Here is a 21,099-nt window from a genome sequence, read left to right on the forward strand (position 1 = left end):
AGGTCATGCTGGGGTGAAGTGATCACTTGAGACAGAAGACAGTGTTGCCTATGAAATTGTAATGCAGAGACGAAGAGAAGAAACCACTTTAGACTATTGGGATGCACCCCTAGAACTATTATGGAAGAAACTGACCACTCAGTTACTCATCAATTTCATCTATTTCTGTGTACTAGTAACTGAGGCACAATATAATGTTTACAGTTGAATCTAACCCCAAAATGTGATGTCACCTCTTTACATTTTGTAGCCTAGAACCTGGGAAATTCAAAGCTCTGTTTGGCAAAAGACATGCAGACCTAAGGGCTTATGGTACAAAGCCCCCATCAGAAGGTATTGACAGGGGCAATAGTCTGGATTGGATTTGTCTGAAACCAATGCTTGACTTGGACTGAAATAGGTGCCAGTACTCATTTTGGGTGCCAGTACTGTTTATATTTAGGTGCAGGAGCTCCACAATACATTGAGCTAATATTCTATAAGAGGAACAGGAGCTCAAGCAGTAGAACATTTGAGGTGCCGGTACCTTATCAACACTCAGAACATAGAATATAGTTTAGTTTGAATTGACTTTGAGAGCACAGTTTGGTGCCTTTCATCCTTGGAGTATAAATGTTCTGAGTTGAACCGTTTATACAGTAGACAGTGTGTTTGGAACAGTTATTCAAAATTGAGAAAAGAAGACGTGAGTCAGACTTGGGTCAGGATTCTCTGTTTTCTGAAATCCTTCTTCGTCATTAAACCGTCACCGTTGACATTTGATAAATGTTTATTTTTTCAAGAGAGCTCAACCTTCAGGAGAATACAGGAGTTGTTATTGTGATTTGTGAATGTGAAAAAATATCTCTGTTGTGTTTTTGTGCGGTGTGAACAGATTTAAGGGGTCATAGTAAACCCTCGTGGAGTGTAACAAGGACAAGATAGCGAGAAAGAGAGAGAGCAAGCGAGGGAAGCAGAGAGTGTGAGAGAGAGAGTGCTTGGCACAGGAATAATGAAATAAGTGGTTTGGTTCTGAAGTACTCTCATAGTGCTCTGATTCATGCAGCAAGAAGGAGAGGGACAAAGACAGACAAACAGAAAACACCCACACTAATCTCTAGTTGCCATGGTGAGAATGAAATGATCATCCTCCCTTACAAAAAAAAATCAATTTAGCAGATGCTTTTGTTTTATTCAGAGCAACTTACAATTTGTGCAGTCACTTTAAGATAGCTAGGTGGGACAACCACAGTCATAGTAATTAAACATGTTTAATCAATAAAACAGCTGTCAGCAAAGTCAGTGGTAGTGACACAATGACAAGTGGTAGTGATATAAAGACAAGTAGTAGTGACACAATGACAAGTGGTAGTGATATAAAGACAAGTAGTAGTGACACAAAGACAAGTGGTAGTGACATAAAGACAAGTGGTAGTGATATAAAGACAAGTAGTAGTGACATAAAGACAAGTGGTAGTGACATAAAGACAAGTGGTAGTGATATAAAGACAGGTGGTAGTGATATAAAGACAAGTGGTAGTGACATAAAGACAAGTGGTAGTGACATAAAGACAAGTGGTAGTGATATAAAGACAGGTGGTAGTGACATAAAGACAAGTAGTAGTGACATAAAGACAAGTAGTAGTGATATAAAGACAAGTGGTAGTGACATAAAGACAAGTGGTAGTGACATAAAGACAAGTGGTAGTGACATAAAGACAAGTGGTAGTGATATAAAGACAAGTGGTAGTGACATAAAGACAAGTAGTAGTGATATAAAGACAAGTAGTAGTGACAAAGACAAGTGGCAGTGACATAAAGACAAGTGGTAGTGACATAAAAACAAGTAGTAGTGACAAAGACAAGTGGCAGTGACATAAAGACAAGTGGTAGTGACATAAAGACAAGTGGCAGTGACATAAAGACAAGTGGTAGTGACATAAAGACAAGTGGTAGTGACATAAAGACAAGTGGTAGTGATATAAAGACAAGTAGTAGTGACAAAGACAAGTGGCAGTGACATAAAGACAAGTGGTAGTGACATAAAGACAAGTGGTAGTGACATAAAGACAAGTGGTAGTGATATAAAGACAAGTAGTAGTGATATAAAGACAAGTGGTAGTGACATGAAGACAAGTGGTAGTGACATAAAGACAAGTGGTAGTGATATAAAGACAAGTGGTAGTGATATAAAGACAAGTGGTAGTGACATAAAGACAAGTGGTAGTGACATAAAGACAAGTGGTAGTGACATAAAGAAGGTGGTAGTGATATAAAGACAAGTGGTGGTGATATAAAGACAAGTGGTAGTGACATAAAGACAAGTAGTAGTGACATAAAGACAAGTGGTAGTGATATAAAGACAAGTGGTGGTGACATAAAGACAAGTAGTAGTGACATAAAGACAAGTAGTAGTGATATAAAGACAAGTGGTAGTGACATAAAGACAAGTGGTAGTGACATAAAGACAAGTGGTAGTGACATAAAGACAAGTGGTGGTGACATAAAGACAAGTAGTAGTGACATAAAGACAAGTGGTGGTGACATAAAGACAAGTGGTAGTGACATAAAGACAAGTGGTAGTGACATAAAGACAAGTAGTAGTGATATAAAGACAAGTAGTAGTGACAAAGACAAGTGGCAGTGACATAAAGACAAGTGGTAGTGACATAAAAACAAGTAGTAGTGACAAAGACAAGTGGCAGTGACATAAAGACAAGTGGTAGTGACATAAAGACAAGTGGCAGTGACATAAAGACAAGTGGTAGTGACATAAAGACAAGTGGTAGTGATATAAAGACAAGTAGTAGTGACAAAGACAAGTGGCAGTGACATAAAGACAAGTGGTAGTGACATAAAGACAAGTGGTAGTGACATAAAGACAAGTGGTAGTGACATAAAGACAAGTGGTAGTGACATAAAGACAAGTGGTAGTGATATAAAGACAAGTGGTGGTGACATAAAGACAAGTAGTAGTGACATAAAGACAAGTAGTAGTGATATAAAGACAAGTGGTAGTGACATAAAGACAAGTGGTAGTGACATAAAGACAAGTGGTAGTGACATAAAGACAGGTGGTAGTGATATAAAGACAAGTGGTGGTGATATAAAGACAAGTGGTAGTGACATAAAGACAAGTAGTAGTGATATAAAGACAAGTGGTAGTGACATAAAGACAAGTGGTAGTGACATAAAGACAAGTGGTAGTGACATAAAGACAAGTGGTGGTGACATAAAGACAAGTAGTAGTGACAAAGACAAGTGGCAGTGACATAAAGACAAGTGGTAGTGACATAAAAACAAGTAGTAGTGACAAAGACAAGTGGCAGTGACATAAAGACAAGTGGTAGTGACATAAAGACAAGTGGCAGTGACATAAAGACAAGTGGTAGTGACATAAAGACAAGTGGTAGTGACATAAAGACAAGTGGTAGTGATATAAAGACAAGTAGTAGTGACAAAGACAAGTGGCAGTGACATAAAGACAAGTGGTAGTGACATAAAGACAAGTGGTAGTGACATAAAGACAAGTGGTAGTGATATAAAGACAAGTAGTAGTGATATAAAGACAAGTGGTAGTGACATAAAGACAAGTGGTAGTGACATAAAGACAAGTGGTAGTGATATAAAGACAAGTGGTAGTGATATAAAGACAAGTGGTAGTGACATAAAGACAAGTGGTAGTGACATAAAGACAAGTGGTAGTGACATAAAGACAGGTGGTAGTGATATAAAGACAAGTGGTGGTGATATAAAGACAAGTGGTAGTGACATAAAGACAAGTAGTAGTGACATAAAGACAAGTGGTAGTGATATAAAGACAAGTGGTGGTGACATAAAGACAAGTAGTAGTGACATAAAGACAAGTAGTAGTGATATAAAGACAAGTGGTAGTGACATAAAGACAAGTGGTAGTGACATAAAGACAAGTGGTAGTGACATAAAGACAAGTGGTGGTGACATAAAGACAAGTAGTAGTGACATAAAGACAAGTGGTGGTGACATAAAGACAAGTGGTAGTGACATAAAGACAAGTGGTAGTGACATAAAGACAAGTAGTAGTGATATAAAGACAAGTAGTAGTGACAAAGACAAGTGGCAGTGACATAAAGACAAGTGGTAGTGACATAAAAACAAGTAGTAGTGACAAAGACAAGTGGCAGTGACATAAAGACAAGTGGTAGTGACATAAAGACAAGTGGCAGTGACATAAAGACAAGTGGTAGTGACATAAAGACAAGTGGTAGTGATATAAAGACAAGTAGTAGTGACAAAGACAAGTGGCAGTGACATAAAGACAAGTGGTAGTGACATAAAGACAAGTGGTAGTGACATAAAGACAAGTGGTAGTGACATAAAGACAAGTGGTAGTGACATAAAGACAAGTGGTAGTGATATAAAGACAAGTGGTGGTGACATAAAGACAAGTAGTAGTGACATAAAGACAAGTAGTAGTGATATAAAGACAAGTGGTAGTGACATAAAGACAAGTGGTAGTGACATAAAGACAAGTGGTAGTGACATAAAGACAGGTGGTAGTGATATAAAGACAAGTGGTGGTGATATAAAGACAAGTGGTAGTGACATAAAGACAAGTAGTAGTGATATAAAGACAAGTGGTAGTGACATAAAGACAAGTGGTAGTGACATAAAGACAAGTGGTAGTGACATAAAGACAAGTGGTGGTGACATAAAGACAAGTAGTAGTGACATAAAGACAAGTGGTGGTGACATAAAGACAAGTGGTAGTGATATTAAGACAAGTAGTAGTGACAAAGACAAGTGGCAGTGACATAAAGACAAGTGGTAGTGACATAAAGACAAGTGGTAGTGATATAAAGACAAGTAGTAGTGATATAAAGACAAGTGGTAGTGACATAAAGACAAGTGGTAGTGACATAAAGACAAGTGGTAGTGATATAAAGACAAGTGGTAGTGATATAAAGACAAGTGGTAGTGACATAAAGACAAGTGGTAGTGACATAAAGACAAGTGGTAGTGACATAAAGACAGGTGGTAGTGATATAAAGACAAGTGGTGGTGATATAAAGACAAGTGGTAGTGACATAAAGACAAGTAGTAGTGACATAAAGACAAGTGGTAGTGATATAAAGACAAGTGGTGGTGACATAAAGACAAGTAGTAGTGACATAAAGACAAGTAGTAGTGATATAAAGACAAGTGGTAGTGACATAAAGACAAGTGGTAGTGACATAAAGACAAGTGGTAGTGACATAAAGACAAGTGGTGGTGACATAAAGACAAGTAGTAGTGACATAAAGACAAGTGGTGGTGACATAAAGACAAGTGGTAGTGACATAAAGACAAGTGGTAGTGACATAAAGACAAGTAGTAGTGATATAAAGACAAGTAGTAGTGACAAAGACAAGTGGCAGTGACATAAAGACAAGTGGTAGTGACATAAAAACAAGTAGTAGTGACAAAGACAAGTGGCAGTGACATAAAGACAAGTGGTAGTGACATAAAGACAAGTGGCAGTGACATAAAGACAAGTGGTAGTGACATAAAGACAAGTGGTAGTGATATAAAGACAAGTAGTAGTGACAAAGACAAGTGGCAGTGACATAAAGACAAGTGGTAGTGACATAAAGACAAGTGGTAGTGACATAAAGACAAGTGGTAGTGACATAAAGACAAGTGGTAGTGACATAAAGACAAGTGGTAGTGATATAAAGACAAGTGGTGGTGACATAAAGACAAGTAGTAGTGACATAAAGACAAGTAGTAGTGATATAAAGACAAGTGGTAGTGACATAAAGACAAGTGGTAGTGACATAAAGACAAGTGGTAGTGACATAAAGACAGGTGGTAGTGATATAAAGACAAGTGGTGGTGATATAAAGACAAGTGGTAGTGACATAAAGACAAGTAGTAGTGATATAAAGACTAGTGGTAGTGACATAAAGACAAGTGGTAGTGACATAAAGACAAGTGGTAGTGACATAAAGACAAGTGGTGGTGACATAAAGACAAGTAGTAGTGACATAAAGACAAGTGGTGGTGACATTAGTGGTAGTGATATAAAGACAAGTAGTAGTGTGACATGAAAGACAAGTGGTAGTGACATAAAGACAAGTGGTAGTGATATAAAGACAAGTAGTAGTGATATAAAGACAAGTGGTAGTGACATAAAGACAAGTGGTAGTGACATAAAGACAAGTGGTAGTGATATAAAGACAAGTGGTAGTGATATAAAGACAAGTGGTAGTGACATAAAGACAAGTGGTAGTGACATAAAGACAAGTGGTAGTGACATAAAGACAGGTGGTAGTGATATAAAGACAAGTGGTGGTGATATAAAGACAAGTGGTAGTGACATAAAGACAAGTAGTAGTGACATAAAGACAAGTGGTAGTGATATAAAGACAAGTGGTGGTGACATAAAGACAAGTAGTAGTGACATAAAGACAAGTAGTAGTGATATAAAGACAAGTGGTAGTGACATAAAGACAAGTGGTAGTGACATAAAGACAAGTGGTAGTGACATAAAGACAAGTGGTGGTGACATAAAGACAAGTAGTAGTGACATAAAGACAAGTGGTGGTGACATAAAGACAAGTGGTAGTGACATAAAGACAAGTGGTAGTGACATAAAGACAAGTAGTAGTGATATAAAGACAAGTAGTAGTGACAAAGACAAGTGGCAGTGACATAAAGACAAGTGGTAGTGACATAAAAACAAGTAGTAGTGACAAAGACAAGTGGCAGTGACATAAAGACAAGTGGTAGTGACATAAAGACAAGTGGCAGTGACATAAAGACAAGTGGTAGTGACATAAAGACAAGTGGTAGTGATATAAAGACAAGTAGTAGTGACAAAGACAAGTGGCAGTGACATAAAGACAAGTGGTAGTGACATAAAAACAAGTGGTAGTGACATAAAGACAAGTGGTAGTGACATAAAGACAAGTGGTAGTGACATAAAGACAAGTGGTAGTGATATAAAGACAAGTGGTGGTGACATAAAGACAAGTAGTAGTGACATAAAGACAAGTAGTAGTGATATAAAGACAAGTGGTAGTGACATAAAGACAAGTGGTAGTGACATAAAGACAAGTGGTAGTGACATAAAGACAGGTGGTAGTGATATAAAGACAAGTGGTGGTGATATAAAGACAAGTGGTAGTGACATAAAGACAAGTAGTAGTGATATAAAGACAAGTGGTAGTGACATAAAGACAAGTGGTAGTGACATAAAGACAAGTGGTAGTGACATAAAGACAAGTGGTGGTGACATAAAGACAAGTAGTAGTGACATAAAGACAAGTGGTGGTGACATAAAGACAAGTAGTAGTGACATAAAGACAAGTGGTAGTGACATAAAGACAAGTAGTAGTGACATAAAGACAAGTAGTAGTGATATAAAGACAAGTGGTAGTGACATAAAGACAAGTGGCAGTGACATAAAGACAAGTGGTAGTGACATAAAGACAAGTGGTAGTGACATAAAGACAAGTGGTGGTGATATAAAGACAAGTGTCAAGAGAGGTCTTTGTTAAATTAGTTGGATTTGGATACAGGTATTGTTGTACCCACAGCCCACTGCTTCTGTTGATGGAGATAGAAAACGTAGGAAACATCTTTCCTGTGTGTCACACCAATCAATCCGTTTAGGGAGAACATCAGCGCTGCGGACGTTGTTCACTTTGCTCTGTCCTGACTACTAACTAGTCCAGCTGGAATGTTTTCCACAAATCTCCCACTGACATCAAACGCTTGGGTCACGGAAAAACTTTATCTCAGTTGATCCAGAACTAAAATCTTGAGTACCATTTATGTTACGTAGTCTGAGATTACAGAGAAAGGTCTGAGCCATGCCTACAGAGGATGGGTTCTGTACACAGACTCTCTAACCTGTTTTGTGTGTTCTTCTGACAGACGTGGATGACTGCCAGTCCAACCCGTGTCTCAACGGAGGCACCTGCATCGACAAGATCGACTCATTCATCTGCCTCTGTCTGCCCAGCTACGCAGGAGACACCTGTGAGAAGGGTAAGAGAGTGCGTACACACTGGTCAACACACTACATAGCAGTGGAGGCTGCTGAGGGGAGGACGGCTCATAATAATGGCTGGATCGGAGATAATGGAATGGCATCAAACACAAGGAAACCATGGAAATCATGTGTTTGATGTATTTGATACCATTCTATGTATTCCGCTCCATTACCATGAGCCTGTCCTCCCCAATGAAGGTGCCACCAACCTCCTGTGCTACTTAGTCAATACACACAGCCTAAACAGAGAGAGATATAGATGATCACTTTTATCTGAGATACACAGAAATAAGTGGCATTTGCACCTCCAGATGATAGAGTGGAATGTCTTAACTGAGCTCCCATCCAAGTCAATTCCCCATGCAGTTAGGCCCTTATGAAAATAACGCTCTTGGTGTCCAAGTCTCCTTGGTCAGTGTTGTTTTGTGTAGTATCAGCTGATGTATCAGAGGCCAAAGTCCCAGAGAGCACTATTTCACTGCAGTATCACTCACCGGCTATCAGGCAGTGTATCTGTCTGTACCTGTCACTATGCCGCAGAGAGCTGGCTGATGGATGTACACCGAAACACACACATACAGCCAAACTAGCACAGATACACACACTCTCAAATGAGCGCAAACACACACACCTCGCTGGATTCAGAGTCACTCTGACAGCCCACACCTCCTCATCTGCCCCCCTCTGTGTGTGCAGAAACACTAATAGCAATGAGGGTTAATGAACCCATAACCCTTGGAGTTATTAATGAGACCTCATAATGTAGAGATAGGAACAGCGTGTGCTGAGAATGGAAATGGAGGATCCATGATTGCAGGTTTAATGGTTCATTCAGTCTCAACGTTATTAAAGTGTGGCCTTGCAGGTCCTGAGAGGCACAATACTGAATGACAGGTTGAGAGGGTGTAACAATAATCCTCTCTCCTTCCCTACACCTCTCTCTCCTTCCCTCCACCTCTCTCTCTCCTTCCCTCCACCTCTCTCTCTCTTCTTCTCTCCACTTCTCTCTCTCCTTCCCTCCACCTCTCTCTCTCCTTCCCTCCACATCTCTCTCTCCTTCCCCCCACCTCTCTCTCCTTCCCTCCACCTCTCTCTCTCCTTCCCTCCACCTCTCTCTCTCTTCTTCTCTCCACCCCTCTCTCTCCTTCCCTCTACCTCTCTCTCTCCTTCCCTCCACCTCTCTCTCTCCTTCCCTCCACCTCTCTCTCTCTTCTTCTCTCCACTCCTCTCTCTCCTTCCCTCTACCTCTCTCTCTCCTTCCCTCCACCTCTCTCTCTCCTTCCCTCTACCTCTCGCTCTCTTCTTCTCTCCACTTCTCTCTCTCATTCCCTCCACCTCTCTCTCTCCTTCCCTCCACCTCTCTCTCCTTCCCTTCATCTCTCTCTCTCCTTCCCTCCACCTCTCTCTCTCCTTCCCTCCATCTCTCTCTCTCTTCTTCTCTCCACTCCTCTCTCTCCTTCCCTCTACCTCTCTCTCTCCTTCCCTCCACCTCTCTCTCTCCTTCCCTCCACCTCTCTCTCTCATTCCCTCCACCTCTCTCTCATTCCCTCCACCTCTCTCTCTCCTTCCCTCCACCTCTCTCTCTTCTTCTCTCCACTCCTCTCTCTCCTTCCCTCTACCTCTTCTCTCCTTCCCTCCACCTCTCTCTCTCATTCCCTCCACCTCTCTCTCTCTCCTTCCCTTCACCTCTCTCTTCTCTCCACTTCTCTCTCATTCCCTTCACCTCTCTCTTCTCTCCTTCCCTTCACCTCTCTTTTCTCCACATCTCTCTCGCCTTCCCTTCACCTCTCTTTTCTCCACATCTCTCTCTCCTTCCCTTCACCTCTCTTTTCTCCACATCTCTCTCTCCTTCCCTTCACCTCTCTTTTCTCCACATCTCTCTCGCCTTCCCTTCACCTCTCTTTTCTCCACATCTCTCTCTCCTTCCCTTCACCTCTCTTCTTCTCTCTGTCACTGTTCCTCTTTTCCTCTATCGTCCTACTCTCCTTTCTCTCTTCATCACTTATCTTTTTCACTCAATCTTCTTCTCCGTTCCTTGCCTCCTTCATTTGTCTTTCTTTGCCCCCTCCCGTCTTCCATACTCTAACCTCTCTTTCCTATCCCTGTCTGCTTCTTCTATCCCTCAATGCTCTCCTTTCTCATCTGCTCTCTCTAGATGTTGAGGGTTGTGAGCATGGATGGAGGAAGTTCCATGGCCACTGCTACAGGTACGTGAGAAAAAAGAACTGACAACGAACCTACCCTCTAAACATTCAACTGTATCAGGGGTGTCAAACTAATTTCCCCCCGCGGGCCGCATTCGGTCTTCACCGAGTTCCGGAGGGCCACACTTAAAATGGATCTGGCCCGCGGGCCTTGAGTTTGAGACGTCATCTATCATCTATTTTTAGCCTTGGTAGCTGAGGGATGAAGGAATCCTGCATTGAGCAACAGAAATGTAAAGGTAATTTTCTATTGAGCCGACGTACGCAACATTTCTGATGAATGCAGAACATTGCCTTTACATTTAAATCACTCTGTAATGCTGAATATTGGATTGAATATTGCCCTACTATTGATCTAACAAAAACCTGTTTTCTTCACTTCAGGTACTTCTCTCACAGACACACCTGGGAGGATGCAGAGAAGGACTGCAGAGAGCAGAGCGCCCACCTCAGCAGTATCACCTCGGTCACCGAGCAGGAGTTCATCAATGGGCTGGGCCATGATAACGCCTGGATCGGCCTGAATGATCGCACAGTGGAGGAGGACTTCCAGTGGACTGACGCCAATGACCTGGTGACGTTCTATATTTCTCTCTGTAACAGCTCATGTTATACTGCATTGTATGTGATATATACCTGTACTTGAACCTCAGAGTTGGAACACTTTGTATGTAAAGTGTGTCTTTGTACAACAGAAGATTTAGCAGACACTTTTATCCAAAGCAACAGTCATTGATACATTTTAAGTATGGGTGCTCCCAGGAATTGAACCCACTATATTGGCGTAGCAAGGGCTATGCTCTACCAACTGAGCTACAGAGGAGCAAACATAGGATCCCATGTATAAACAGCTGAGTATTACTTTATAATAGATTTAAAGCCAAGATTAATACAATGTGACATACTGTAAGTGTGTGGTATTGTGTAGGTGTATGAAAACTGGAGGGAGAGCCAGCCTGATAACTTCTTTGCGGGCGGAGAGGACTGTGTGGTGACCATCGCTCATGAGGAGGGCAAGTGGAATGACGTGCCCTGCAACTATAACCTGCCCTACATCTGCAAAAAAGGCACAGGTAGGATCATAGGACTTAATAACTTCTTATGGCTGCAGGGGCAGTATTGAGTAGCTTGGATGAAAGGTGCCCAGAGGTGCCCAGAGTAAACGGCCTGCTCCTCAGTCCCAGTTGCTAATATATGCATATTATTATTAGTATTGGATAGAAAACACTCTGAAGTTTATCAAACTGTTTGAATGATGTCTGTGAGTATAACAGAACTCATATGGCAGGCAAAATCCTGAGAAGAAATCCAAACAGGAAGTGGGAAATCTGAGGTTGGTTGATTTTCAACCCAGCCCCTATTGAATACACAGTGGGATATTGGTTATGTTGCACTTCCTGAGGCTTCCACTAGATGTCAACCGTCTTTGGAAACTTGTTTGAGGATTCTACTATGAAGTGGCACCGAATGAGAAGGGAATGAGTCAGGTCTGCCATGAGCTGACCATGCTCTGACCATGCGCGTTCACATGAGAGGGAGCTCTGTTCCATCGCTCTTCTGAAGACAATGGAAATCTCCGGTTGGAACATTATTGATGTTTTATGTTAAAAACATCCTAAAGATTGATTCCATACATCATTTGACATGTTTCTACGGACAGGAACGGAACAGAACTTTCTGACATTTCGTCTGCAACTAGGGAACCCACTTCATGACTTTGGATTTGTTTACCAAACGTGCTAACAAAACTAGCTCTTTGGACATAAATGATGGACATTATCGAACTAAATCAAACATTTAATGTGGAACTGGGAATCCTGGGAGTGCATTCTGATGAAGATCATCAAAGGTAAGTGAATATTTATAATGCTATTTATGACTTCTGTTGACTACCCAATATGGATGATATCTTTTGGGCTGCTTTGTTGTCTGAAAGCTGTACTCAGATTATGGCATGGTTTGCTTTTTCCGTACGTTTAAAAAAAAAGTCTGACACAGCCGGTTGCATTAAGGAGAAGTGTATCTATATTTCCATGTCTAACAATTGTATTTTCATCGACATTTATAATGAGTACTTCTGTAAAATTATGTGGCTCTGCAATATCACCGGATGTTTTTGGAACTAGTGAACGTAGCGCGCAAATGTATACTGAGATTTTTAAAAATATAAATATGCACTTTATCGAATTTGGCGCTCTGCACTTTCACTGGCTGTTGTCATATCAATCCCGTTAACGGGATTGCAGCCCTAAGAAGTTTTAACAAAGCCATGGTGCAACCAGCTCCATGTCTTCAGAAAGGAGCAGGTAGGATCACTGGACTTAACATAGCCATGGTACAGGTAAAACAATAAGAATGCATTTACAATAGCGTCCTTCAAACTGGGCTGTGGCTAGAAACAGGATGTCATGTTCATTTGGAGGAACAAAGTCATCATGGCAAATAAGGATTTTGGAAATACTGTTTCATATGACTTTCCAATTTACTCTACGAAGCCTTGTATCCTCTGGGGATTGCTCTGTTTTGTCAATAGAATGTCTGGCGAGGAAACACGCACACTTGACATCAGAGTGTAAGAGCATAATGACAGTTTTATCAACTCAAGTAGCCAAAAGAAATATTGCCTTTTGATGAAACATGTCAATCACAGTGTTTAGTTCAACAGGTTATTTATTATTGACTAGTGGGATACACATTGTCAAGACAGACAGACAGACAGACAGACAGACAGACAGACAGACAGACAGACAGACAGACAGACAGACAGACAGACAGACAGACAGACTATTTCAAAAGCACTGATATTCCTCTAGATATACAACCCGATCAATATGCAGGCTGTCAAACCTCAATAGGCACAATGCACTCTCATATTTTCCTCTATGAAGTGTGAAAAGAGAATAAAGCTTCAACATTGCTGACACAACAAACAGAAGTCTGAATCACATTCACAGTTTTTCCCAATTGTTAACACACGTTTGCTAAAACTACATCTCAGGTAGTCAAAACACAAAACAGTTAGCCAGTTTCCCCAATGGGCAGTGTTTTATGGTCCAAGGGTGGCATGGAGCTGTAGGTCCCCATTGTGGCTCATAGCTGCGCATATGGTGACATTTCTTCCACGCTGGCCAGGTACAGTACCTCAGTGATGGCGCGTTGACCAATGATGTTCCTTCCTCTCCTCCTCGTCTTTGCTAAATTGAATCCAGCCTCATCTATGAGTATGAGTTCCTGGAGGATGGGACTTGCATCCAACTCCATGATTCTCTGAAATGACAGTAAATACTGTAATTGCTGTATAGTAAAGTTCACTGGCAACATCAATGAGTCTCTAATGTTTCAAGAGTGTAATACTACTACATTGCTTACTTACACATATTCGTACCGTTTATCCTTCACTCTTTGGGAATTCCTTTCAAATGGGACTCTGTAAATTTGCTTCATCCAGAGATTTGTTTCTTAAGGATGTTTTTTTTAATTTTTTTATTTCACCTTTATTTAACCAGGTAAGCAAGTTGAGAACAAGTTCTCATTTACAATTGCGACCTGGCCAAGATAAAGCAAAGCAGTTCGACACATACAACGACACAGAGTTACACATGGAGTAAAACAAACATACAGTCAATAATACAGTAAAAAAAAAAAAAAAAAAAACAAGTCTATATACAATGTGAGCAAATTAGGTGAGAAGGGATGTAAAGGCAAAAAAGGCCATGGTGGCAAAGTAAATACAATATAGCAAGTAAAACACTGGAATGGTAGTATTGCAATGGAAGAATGTGCAAAGTAGAAATAAAAATAATGGGGTGCAAAGGAGCAAAATAAATAAATAAATTAAATACAGTTGGGAAAGAGGTAGTTGTTTGGGCTAAATTATAGGTGGGCTATGTACAGGTGCAGTAATCTGTAAGATGCTCTGACAGTTGGTGCTTAAAGCTAGTGAGGGAGATAAGTGTTTCCAATTTAAGAGATTTTTGTAGTTCGTTCCAGTCATTGGCAGCAGAGAACTGGAAGGAGAGGCGGCCAAAGAAAGAATTGGTTTTGGGGGTGACTAGAGATATACCTGCTGGAGCGTGTGCTACAGGTGGGAGATGCTATGGTTGAGCTGAGATAATGTGGGACTTTACCTAGCAGGGTCTTGTAGATGACATGGAGCCAGTGGGTTTACCAGTATGAAGCGAGGGCCAGCCAGAGCGTACAGGTCGCAATGGTGGGCAGTATATGGGGCTTTGGTGACAAAACGGATAGCACTGTGATAGACTGCATCCAATTTGTTGAGTAGGGTATTGGAGGCTATTTTGTAAATGACATCGCCAAAGTCGAGGATTGGTAGGATGGTCAATTTTACAAGGGTATGTTTGGCAGCATGAGTGAAGGATGCTTTGTTGCGAAATAGGAAGCCAATTCTAGATTTAACTTTGGATTGGAGATGTTTGATATGGGTCTGGAAGGAGAGTTTACAGTCTAACCAGACACCTAAGTATTGTAGTTGTCCACGTATTCTAAGTCAGAGCCGTCCAGAGTAGTGATGTTGGACAGGCGGGTAGGTGCAGGTAGCGATCGGTTGAAGAGCATGCATTTAGTTTTACTTGTATTTAAGAGCAATTGGAGGCCACGGAAGGAGAGTTGTATGGCATTGAAGCTTGCCTGGAGGGTTGTTAACACAGTGTCCAAAGAAGGGCCGGAAGTATACAGAATGGTGTCGTCTGCGTAGAGGTGGATCAGAGACTCACCAGCAGCAAGAGCGACCTCATTGATGTATACCGGTCAAGAATTGAACCCTGTGGCACCCCATAGAGACTGCCAGAGGTCCGGACAGCAGACCCTCCGATTTGACACACTGAACTCTATCAGAGAAGTAGTTGGTGAACCAGGCGAGGCAATCATTTGAGAAACCAAGGCTGTCGAGTCTGCCGATGAGGATGATGTGGCATATGGTTGGTCACCTCCCTCTGACATACTGTAGGTAACTCTGGGTCTTTCCAGTAGCGGCCCTTATGAGAGCCAGTTTCAGCGCTTGATGATTGTAGCTTCAACCCAGAGTTACCTATGCTGCAGAGGATAAGTTCATTAGAGTTAACTGCATCTCAGATTGCAGCCCCAAAAAATGCTTTAATATGGTCCACCATTGTCGCTCGAATTTCATCAGAGATTACTCTCCTTGTTCTTGGTCTTCCTCCACCTCTACAGTACCTCTACCGCTACCTCTACCACCTCTACATCTACAGTACCTCTACCTCCACCTCTACAGTACCTCCACCTCTACCTCTACAGTACCTCTACCGCTACCTCTACCACCTCTACCTCTACAGTACCTCTACCTCCACCTCTACAGTACCTCCACCTCTACCTCTACAGTACCTCTACCTCCACCTCTACAGTACCTCTACAGTACCTCTAACTCTACCTCTACAGTACCTCTACCTCTACCTCTACAGTACCTCTACCTCCACCTCTACAGTACCTCTGTACCTATAACTCTACCTCCACCTCTACAGTACCTCCACCTCTACCTCTACAGTACCTCTACCTCCACCTCTACAGCACCTCCAACTCTACCTCTACAATACCTATACAGTACCTCTACCTCCACCTGTACAGTTCCTCCTCCTCTACCTTTACAGTACCTCCACCTCTACAGTACCTCCACCTCTACCGCCACAGTACCTCCACCTCAACCTCTACCTCTACCTCTACAGAACCTCTACAGTTCCTCCACCTCCACCTCCATCTCTACCTTTACAGTACCTCCACCTCCACCTCTACGCCTACAGTATCTCTACGTCTACAATACCTCTACAGTAATTCTACATCTACAGTACCTCTACAGTACCTCTACCTCTACAGTACCTCCAGCTCTACCTCTACCTCCACCTCTACCCCTAGAGAACCTCTACCTCTACCTCCACCTCCACAGTTCCTCTACAATACCTCTACCTCCACCTCTACCTCCTCAGGACCTCTTCCTCCACCTCCACAGTTCCTCTACAGTACCTCTACCTCCACCTCTACCTCCTCAGGACCTCTTCCTCCACCTCTTCAGTTCCTCCACCTCTACCTCTACAGTACCTCCACCTCCACCTCTACAGAACCTCCAACTCTACCTCTACAATACTTATACAGTACCTCTACCTCCACCTGTACAGTTCCTCCTCCTCTACCTTTACAGTACCTCCACCTCTACAGTTCCTCCACCTCTACCTCTACAGTACCCCCACCTCCACCTCTACAGTACCTCCACCTCAACCTCTACCTCTACAGCACCTCTACAGTTCCTCCACCTCCATCTCTACCTTTACAGTACCTCCACCTCCACCTCTACGCCTACAGTACCTCTACATCTACAGTACCTCTACAGCAATTCTACATCTACAGTACCTCTACAGTACCTCTACGTCTACAGTACCTCTACCTCTGCAGTATCTCTACCTCTACAGTACCTCCACCTCTACCTCCACCTCTACCTCTACAGAACCTCTACCTCTACCTCCACAGTTCCTCTACAGTACCTCTACCTCCACCTCCTCAGGACCTCTTCCTCCACTTCTTCAGTTCCTCCACCTCTACCTTTACAGTACCTCCACCTCTACTTCTACATCTACAGTACCTCTACCTCTACAGTACCTCCACCTCTACAGTCCCTCGACCTCTACCTCTACAGTACCCCCACCTCCACCTCTACAGTACCTCCACCCCCACCTCTACCTTTACAGTACATCTACCTCTACAGTACCTCAATCTCTACAGTACCTCCACAGTACCTCTACCTCTATAGTAACTCCACCTTCACCTCTACCTACACAGTACCTCTACCTCTACAGTACCTCCGTCTCTACCTTTACAGTACATCTACCTCTATAGTACCTAAATCTCTACAGTACCCCCACAGTACCTCTACCTCTATAGTAACTCCACCTTCACCTCTACCTACACAGTACCTCTACCTCTACAGTACCTCCGTCTCTACCTTTACAGTACATCTACCTCTATAGTACCTCAATCTCTACAGTTCCTCCACAGTACCTCTACCTCTATAGTAACTCCACCTCCACCCCTACCTAGTACCTCTACCTCTATAGTACCTCCACCTCCACATCTACCTCCACAGTACCTCTACCTCTACAGTACCTCCACCTCTACCTTTACAGTACATCTACCTCTATAGTACCTCCACCTCTACCTCCATAGTACCTCTACCTCTATAGTACCTCCACCTCTACCTCCACAGTACCTCTAGCTTTACAGTACCTCCACCTCTACCTTTACAGTACCTCCACTTTTATCTCTACAGTACCTCTACCTCTACACTACCTCCACTTCTACCTCTACAGTACCTCTACCTCTATCTCTACAGTACCTCCACCTCCACCTCTACCTCTAGAGTACCTCCACCTCCACCTCTTCCTTTACAGTACCTCCACTTCTACCTCTACAGTACCTCTACCTCTATCTCTACAGTATCTCTACCTCCACCTCTAAGGTTCTTCCACCTCCACCTCTACCTCTACAGTAACTCTACCTCTACAATACATCCACCTCCACAATACATCCACCTCCACCTCTACCCCTACCTCAACAGTACCTCCACCTCTACCTCTACAGTACCTCTACCTCTACAGTACATCCACCTCCACCTCTACCCCTACCTCTACAGTATCTCTACCTCCACCTCTACAGTTCCTCCACCTCTACCTCTACAGTACCTCCAACTCCACCTCTACCTTGACAGTACCTCCACCTCTACAGTACCTCTACCTCCACCTCTACAGTTCCTCCACCTCCACCTCTACCTTTACAGTACCTCCACTTCTACCTCTGCAGTACCTCTACAGGTCCTCCACCTCTACCTCTACCTCTACATCACCTCCACCTCCACGGTTCCTCTACAGCACATATGTCAGAGTCAAGGCCCGCGGGCCACATCCGGCCCGCAAGAAGGTTTTTACGGCCCCTGGGATGATCTTGATTTATTATTAGAACCGGCCCGCAGCAAGCCGGCAGCCCGCAGATCTTTACACGCACCAATACTACATTTCCACAATGCAAGGTGACGCACCGAGCAGTAGGCTGCTTCATTTCAATATTTATTGGCACAGCAGTCGTCAGCATCACAGTAAAATTAACTTTCACATACCCATCAAAAATGGCAAACGGAAGGTGGATACTGAGAACCGGGGTTTCAAACAAGGTGGGAGTCGGAGTATATGTTCACGAAGGTAGCTGGAAACCTGTGTGTCTTCTGTGTGGAGAAAGTGTGGCGGTACTGAAAGAGTATAATCTGAGACGACATTATGAAACGAAACACGCGGACAAAAACAAGAATATGGACATGGAACAAAGGCTACAAAAGGCAGAGGAATTAAAACGAGGCCTCAAATCTCGACAGGCTCTGTTCAAAAAAGCCAAATCACAAGGCCAGGCTGCTGTCAAGGCCAGTTTTATTTTGGCAGAAGAGATCGCTAAATCAGCCCGGCCATTTACGGAGGGGGATTTCATCAAAACTGCATGATTAAAGTTTGTGACGAAGTTTGCCCAGAAAAAGGCAACTCTTTTAAATGTGAGTCTGAGCAGAAACACCATTGCCGAGAGAGTAGACCAGTTGTCCATCAATCTAAAAGAGCAGCTTGTGAAAAAGGGAAAAGATTTTATTGCATATTCCTTGGCTGTGGATGAGAGCACCGACATTTCTGACATTGCCCAGTTGTCAATTTTCATCCGCGGAGTGGACTCCAACCTAAGCGTGACAGAGGAGTTTTTGGCTTTACGTCCTATGCATGGCACAACTACGGGCATGATTGTATGAAGAGGTGTCAAGATGTGTAAATGAGATGGAGCTGCCTTGGAAAAACTCGTGGGTTTGACAACCGACGGAGCACCTGCGATGTGTGGACACAGGAGCGGACTGGTGGCGAAGATACGGGAAAAGATGCAAGAGGAAAACGCGACAGGTGAGCTGACAGCTTATCATTGTATCATACACCAGGAAGCGTTGTGCGGTAAAGCCTTGAAAATGGAGCATGTAATGAGCATCATCACGCGCACAGTTAACTTTATCAGAGCCAAAGGTTTGAATCACCGCCAGTTCAAGGCATTTCTGACGGAGTTAGAAACGGAGCATGGTGATTTGCCTTATCACACAGAGGTGCGATGGCTAAGCCAGGGAAAGGTGCTTCAAAGATGTTTCGAGCTTCGTGAGGAGATTTGTCTGTTCTTGGACAGCAAAGGGAAAGACACAACACAACTCCGAGACGAAATGTTTCTGTGTGAAATGGCTTTTCTGTGTGACATTACGAGTCATCTGAATGCAATAAACTTGCAGCTGCAGGGTCGGGATCGTGTCATCTCTGATATGTACAGTACAGTGAAGGCATTTAAAACCAAACTGACTCTGTGGGAGACGCAGATGCGTAAAGAAAATTTGAGCCACTTTCCCAGCTGCCAGACCATGAAAGAGAAGCTCTCTACCAGTGCGTTCCCGAGCACACAGTTGGCTGATAAAATAGGTATGCTTGCCGCTGACTTTCGACGCCGATTTGCTGACTTTGAAGCACAAAAGCAGGTTGAACTGCTCGGTAACCCATTTGCTGTTGACGTGGAAAGCTCACCACCAAACCTCCAAATGGAGTTGATTGACCTCCAATGCAATGATGCACTGAGGGCAAAATATGCGGCAGTGGGTGCTGCGGAGTTCGCCCGTTCCTCCCCGGCACAATGCCCCAGCTGCGCATCCAGGCTGCTCAAACGTTGTCTATGTTTGGCAGCACATACCTGTGTGAACAACTGTTTTCTTTGATGAACCTGAACAAAACATCACACAGAAGTCGACTTACTGCTGAACACCTCCACTCAATTCTGAGGATTTCTTCAGCTCAGAGCCTTACCCCGAACATTGATGAACTTGTGGAAAAGATGGGACACCACCAAGTATCACCCTCAACCTCAAACAAGTGAACATTACTGTGCAATCACATATTTAGAGTTTTTACTCAGTTCAAGTTTAAAAGTTAAAATTTAATATTTGTTTTCACTGCATGTTACTTCTCCTTAAACAAAGTGTTGTTTTTGATTAATAGATTTTTGCACTTTATTTTTTTGTATTTCAATCCAATTATATTTTAAAAATATTTCAGTTGAGTGGATGATAGAAAATTGCTATTATTGTTTTTTCTTTGAAGTAAATTTAGCCCACTTTTGCTAAAATAGAAAATATAGTCTACTGATGGTGCCTTGAATACCGGTTTCTTTCATTTAATGTTCATGTTATGGGGATATTTATATAAAGGAAATTTGTCTTTTGTGTCTGTTGAAAATTAAAGATTACTGACAGAGCCATAAGAAAATATTGCTTTATTTATCTGATCATATTGTAATATATTTGTTAGGTTTTCAGTAGGTTCAATTAGGTTCACTAGACTATATGCGTCATTTAAACATTTTTCAATGAACATTCGAACAGTCCGGCCCTCGTCTTGTAGCTGATTTTTTTATTTGGCCCTCCGTCCATTTGACTTTGACACCCCTGCTCTACAGTACCTCTACCTCCACCTCTACCTCTACAGTATCTCTTCCTCCACCTCTACAGTTCCTCCACCTCTACCTCTACAGTATCTCCACCTCCACCTCTACAGTACCTCCACCTCTACTTCTACATCTACAGTAGCTCAACCTCTACAGTACCTCTACCTCCACAGTTCCTCCACCTCTACCTCTACAGTACCTCTACCTCCACCACTACAGTTCCTCTACCTCTACAGAACCTCTAAACCCACTTCCACAGTACCTCTACCTCCACCTCTACCTCTACAGTATCTCTTCCTCCACCTCTACAGTTCCTCCAGCTCCACCTTTACAGTACCTCCACCTCCACCTCTACCTTTACAGTACATCTACCTGTACAGT

General features: G+C 42.7%; 1 protein-coding gene across 1 annotated transcript in view; it reads left to right on the forward strand.

Annotated features, from left to right (window-relative positions):
• Positions 1–21,099, forward strand: part of LOC115114029 (neurocan core protein-like) — a 138,533-nt gene that overhangs the window by 87,150 nt on the left and 30,284 nt on the right. The window contains exons 15-18 of the mRNA XM_065013666.1: positions 7,879–7,992; positions 10,152–10,203; positions 10,585–10,774; positions 11,129–11,273. Coding sequence (XP_064869738.1) covers positions 7,879–7,992; positions 10,152–10,203; positions 10,585–10,774; positions 11,129–11,273 — 501 coding nt within the window. The remainder of the gene's footprint in view (positions 1–7,878; positions 7,993–10,151; positions 10,204–10,584; positions 10,775–11,128; positions 11,274–21,099) is intronic.

The sequence above is a fragment of the Oncorhynchus nerka genome, linkage group LG9b (genome assembly GCF_034236695.1).
Source record: "Oncorhynchus nerka isolate Pitt River linkage group LG9b, Oner_Uvic_2.0, whole genome shotgun sequence".
Taxonomy (NCBI): domain Eukaryota; kingdom Metazoa; phylum Chordata; class Actinopteri; order Salmoniformes; family Salmonidae; genus Oncorhynchus; species Oncorhynchus nerka.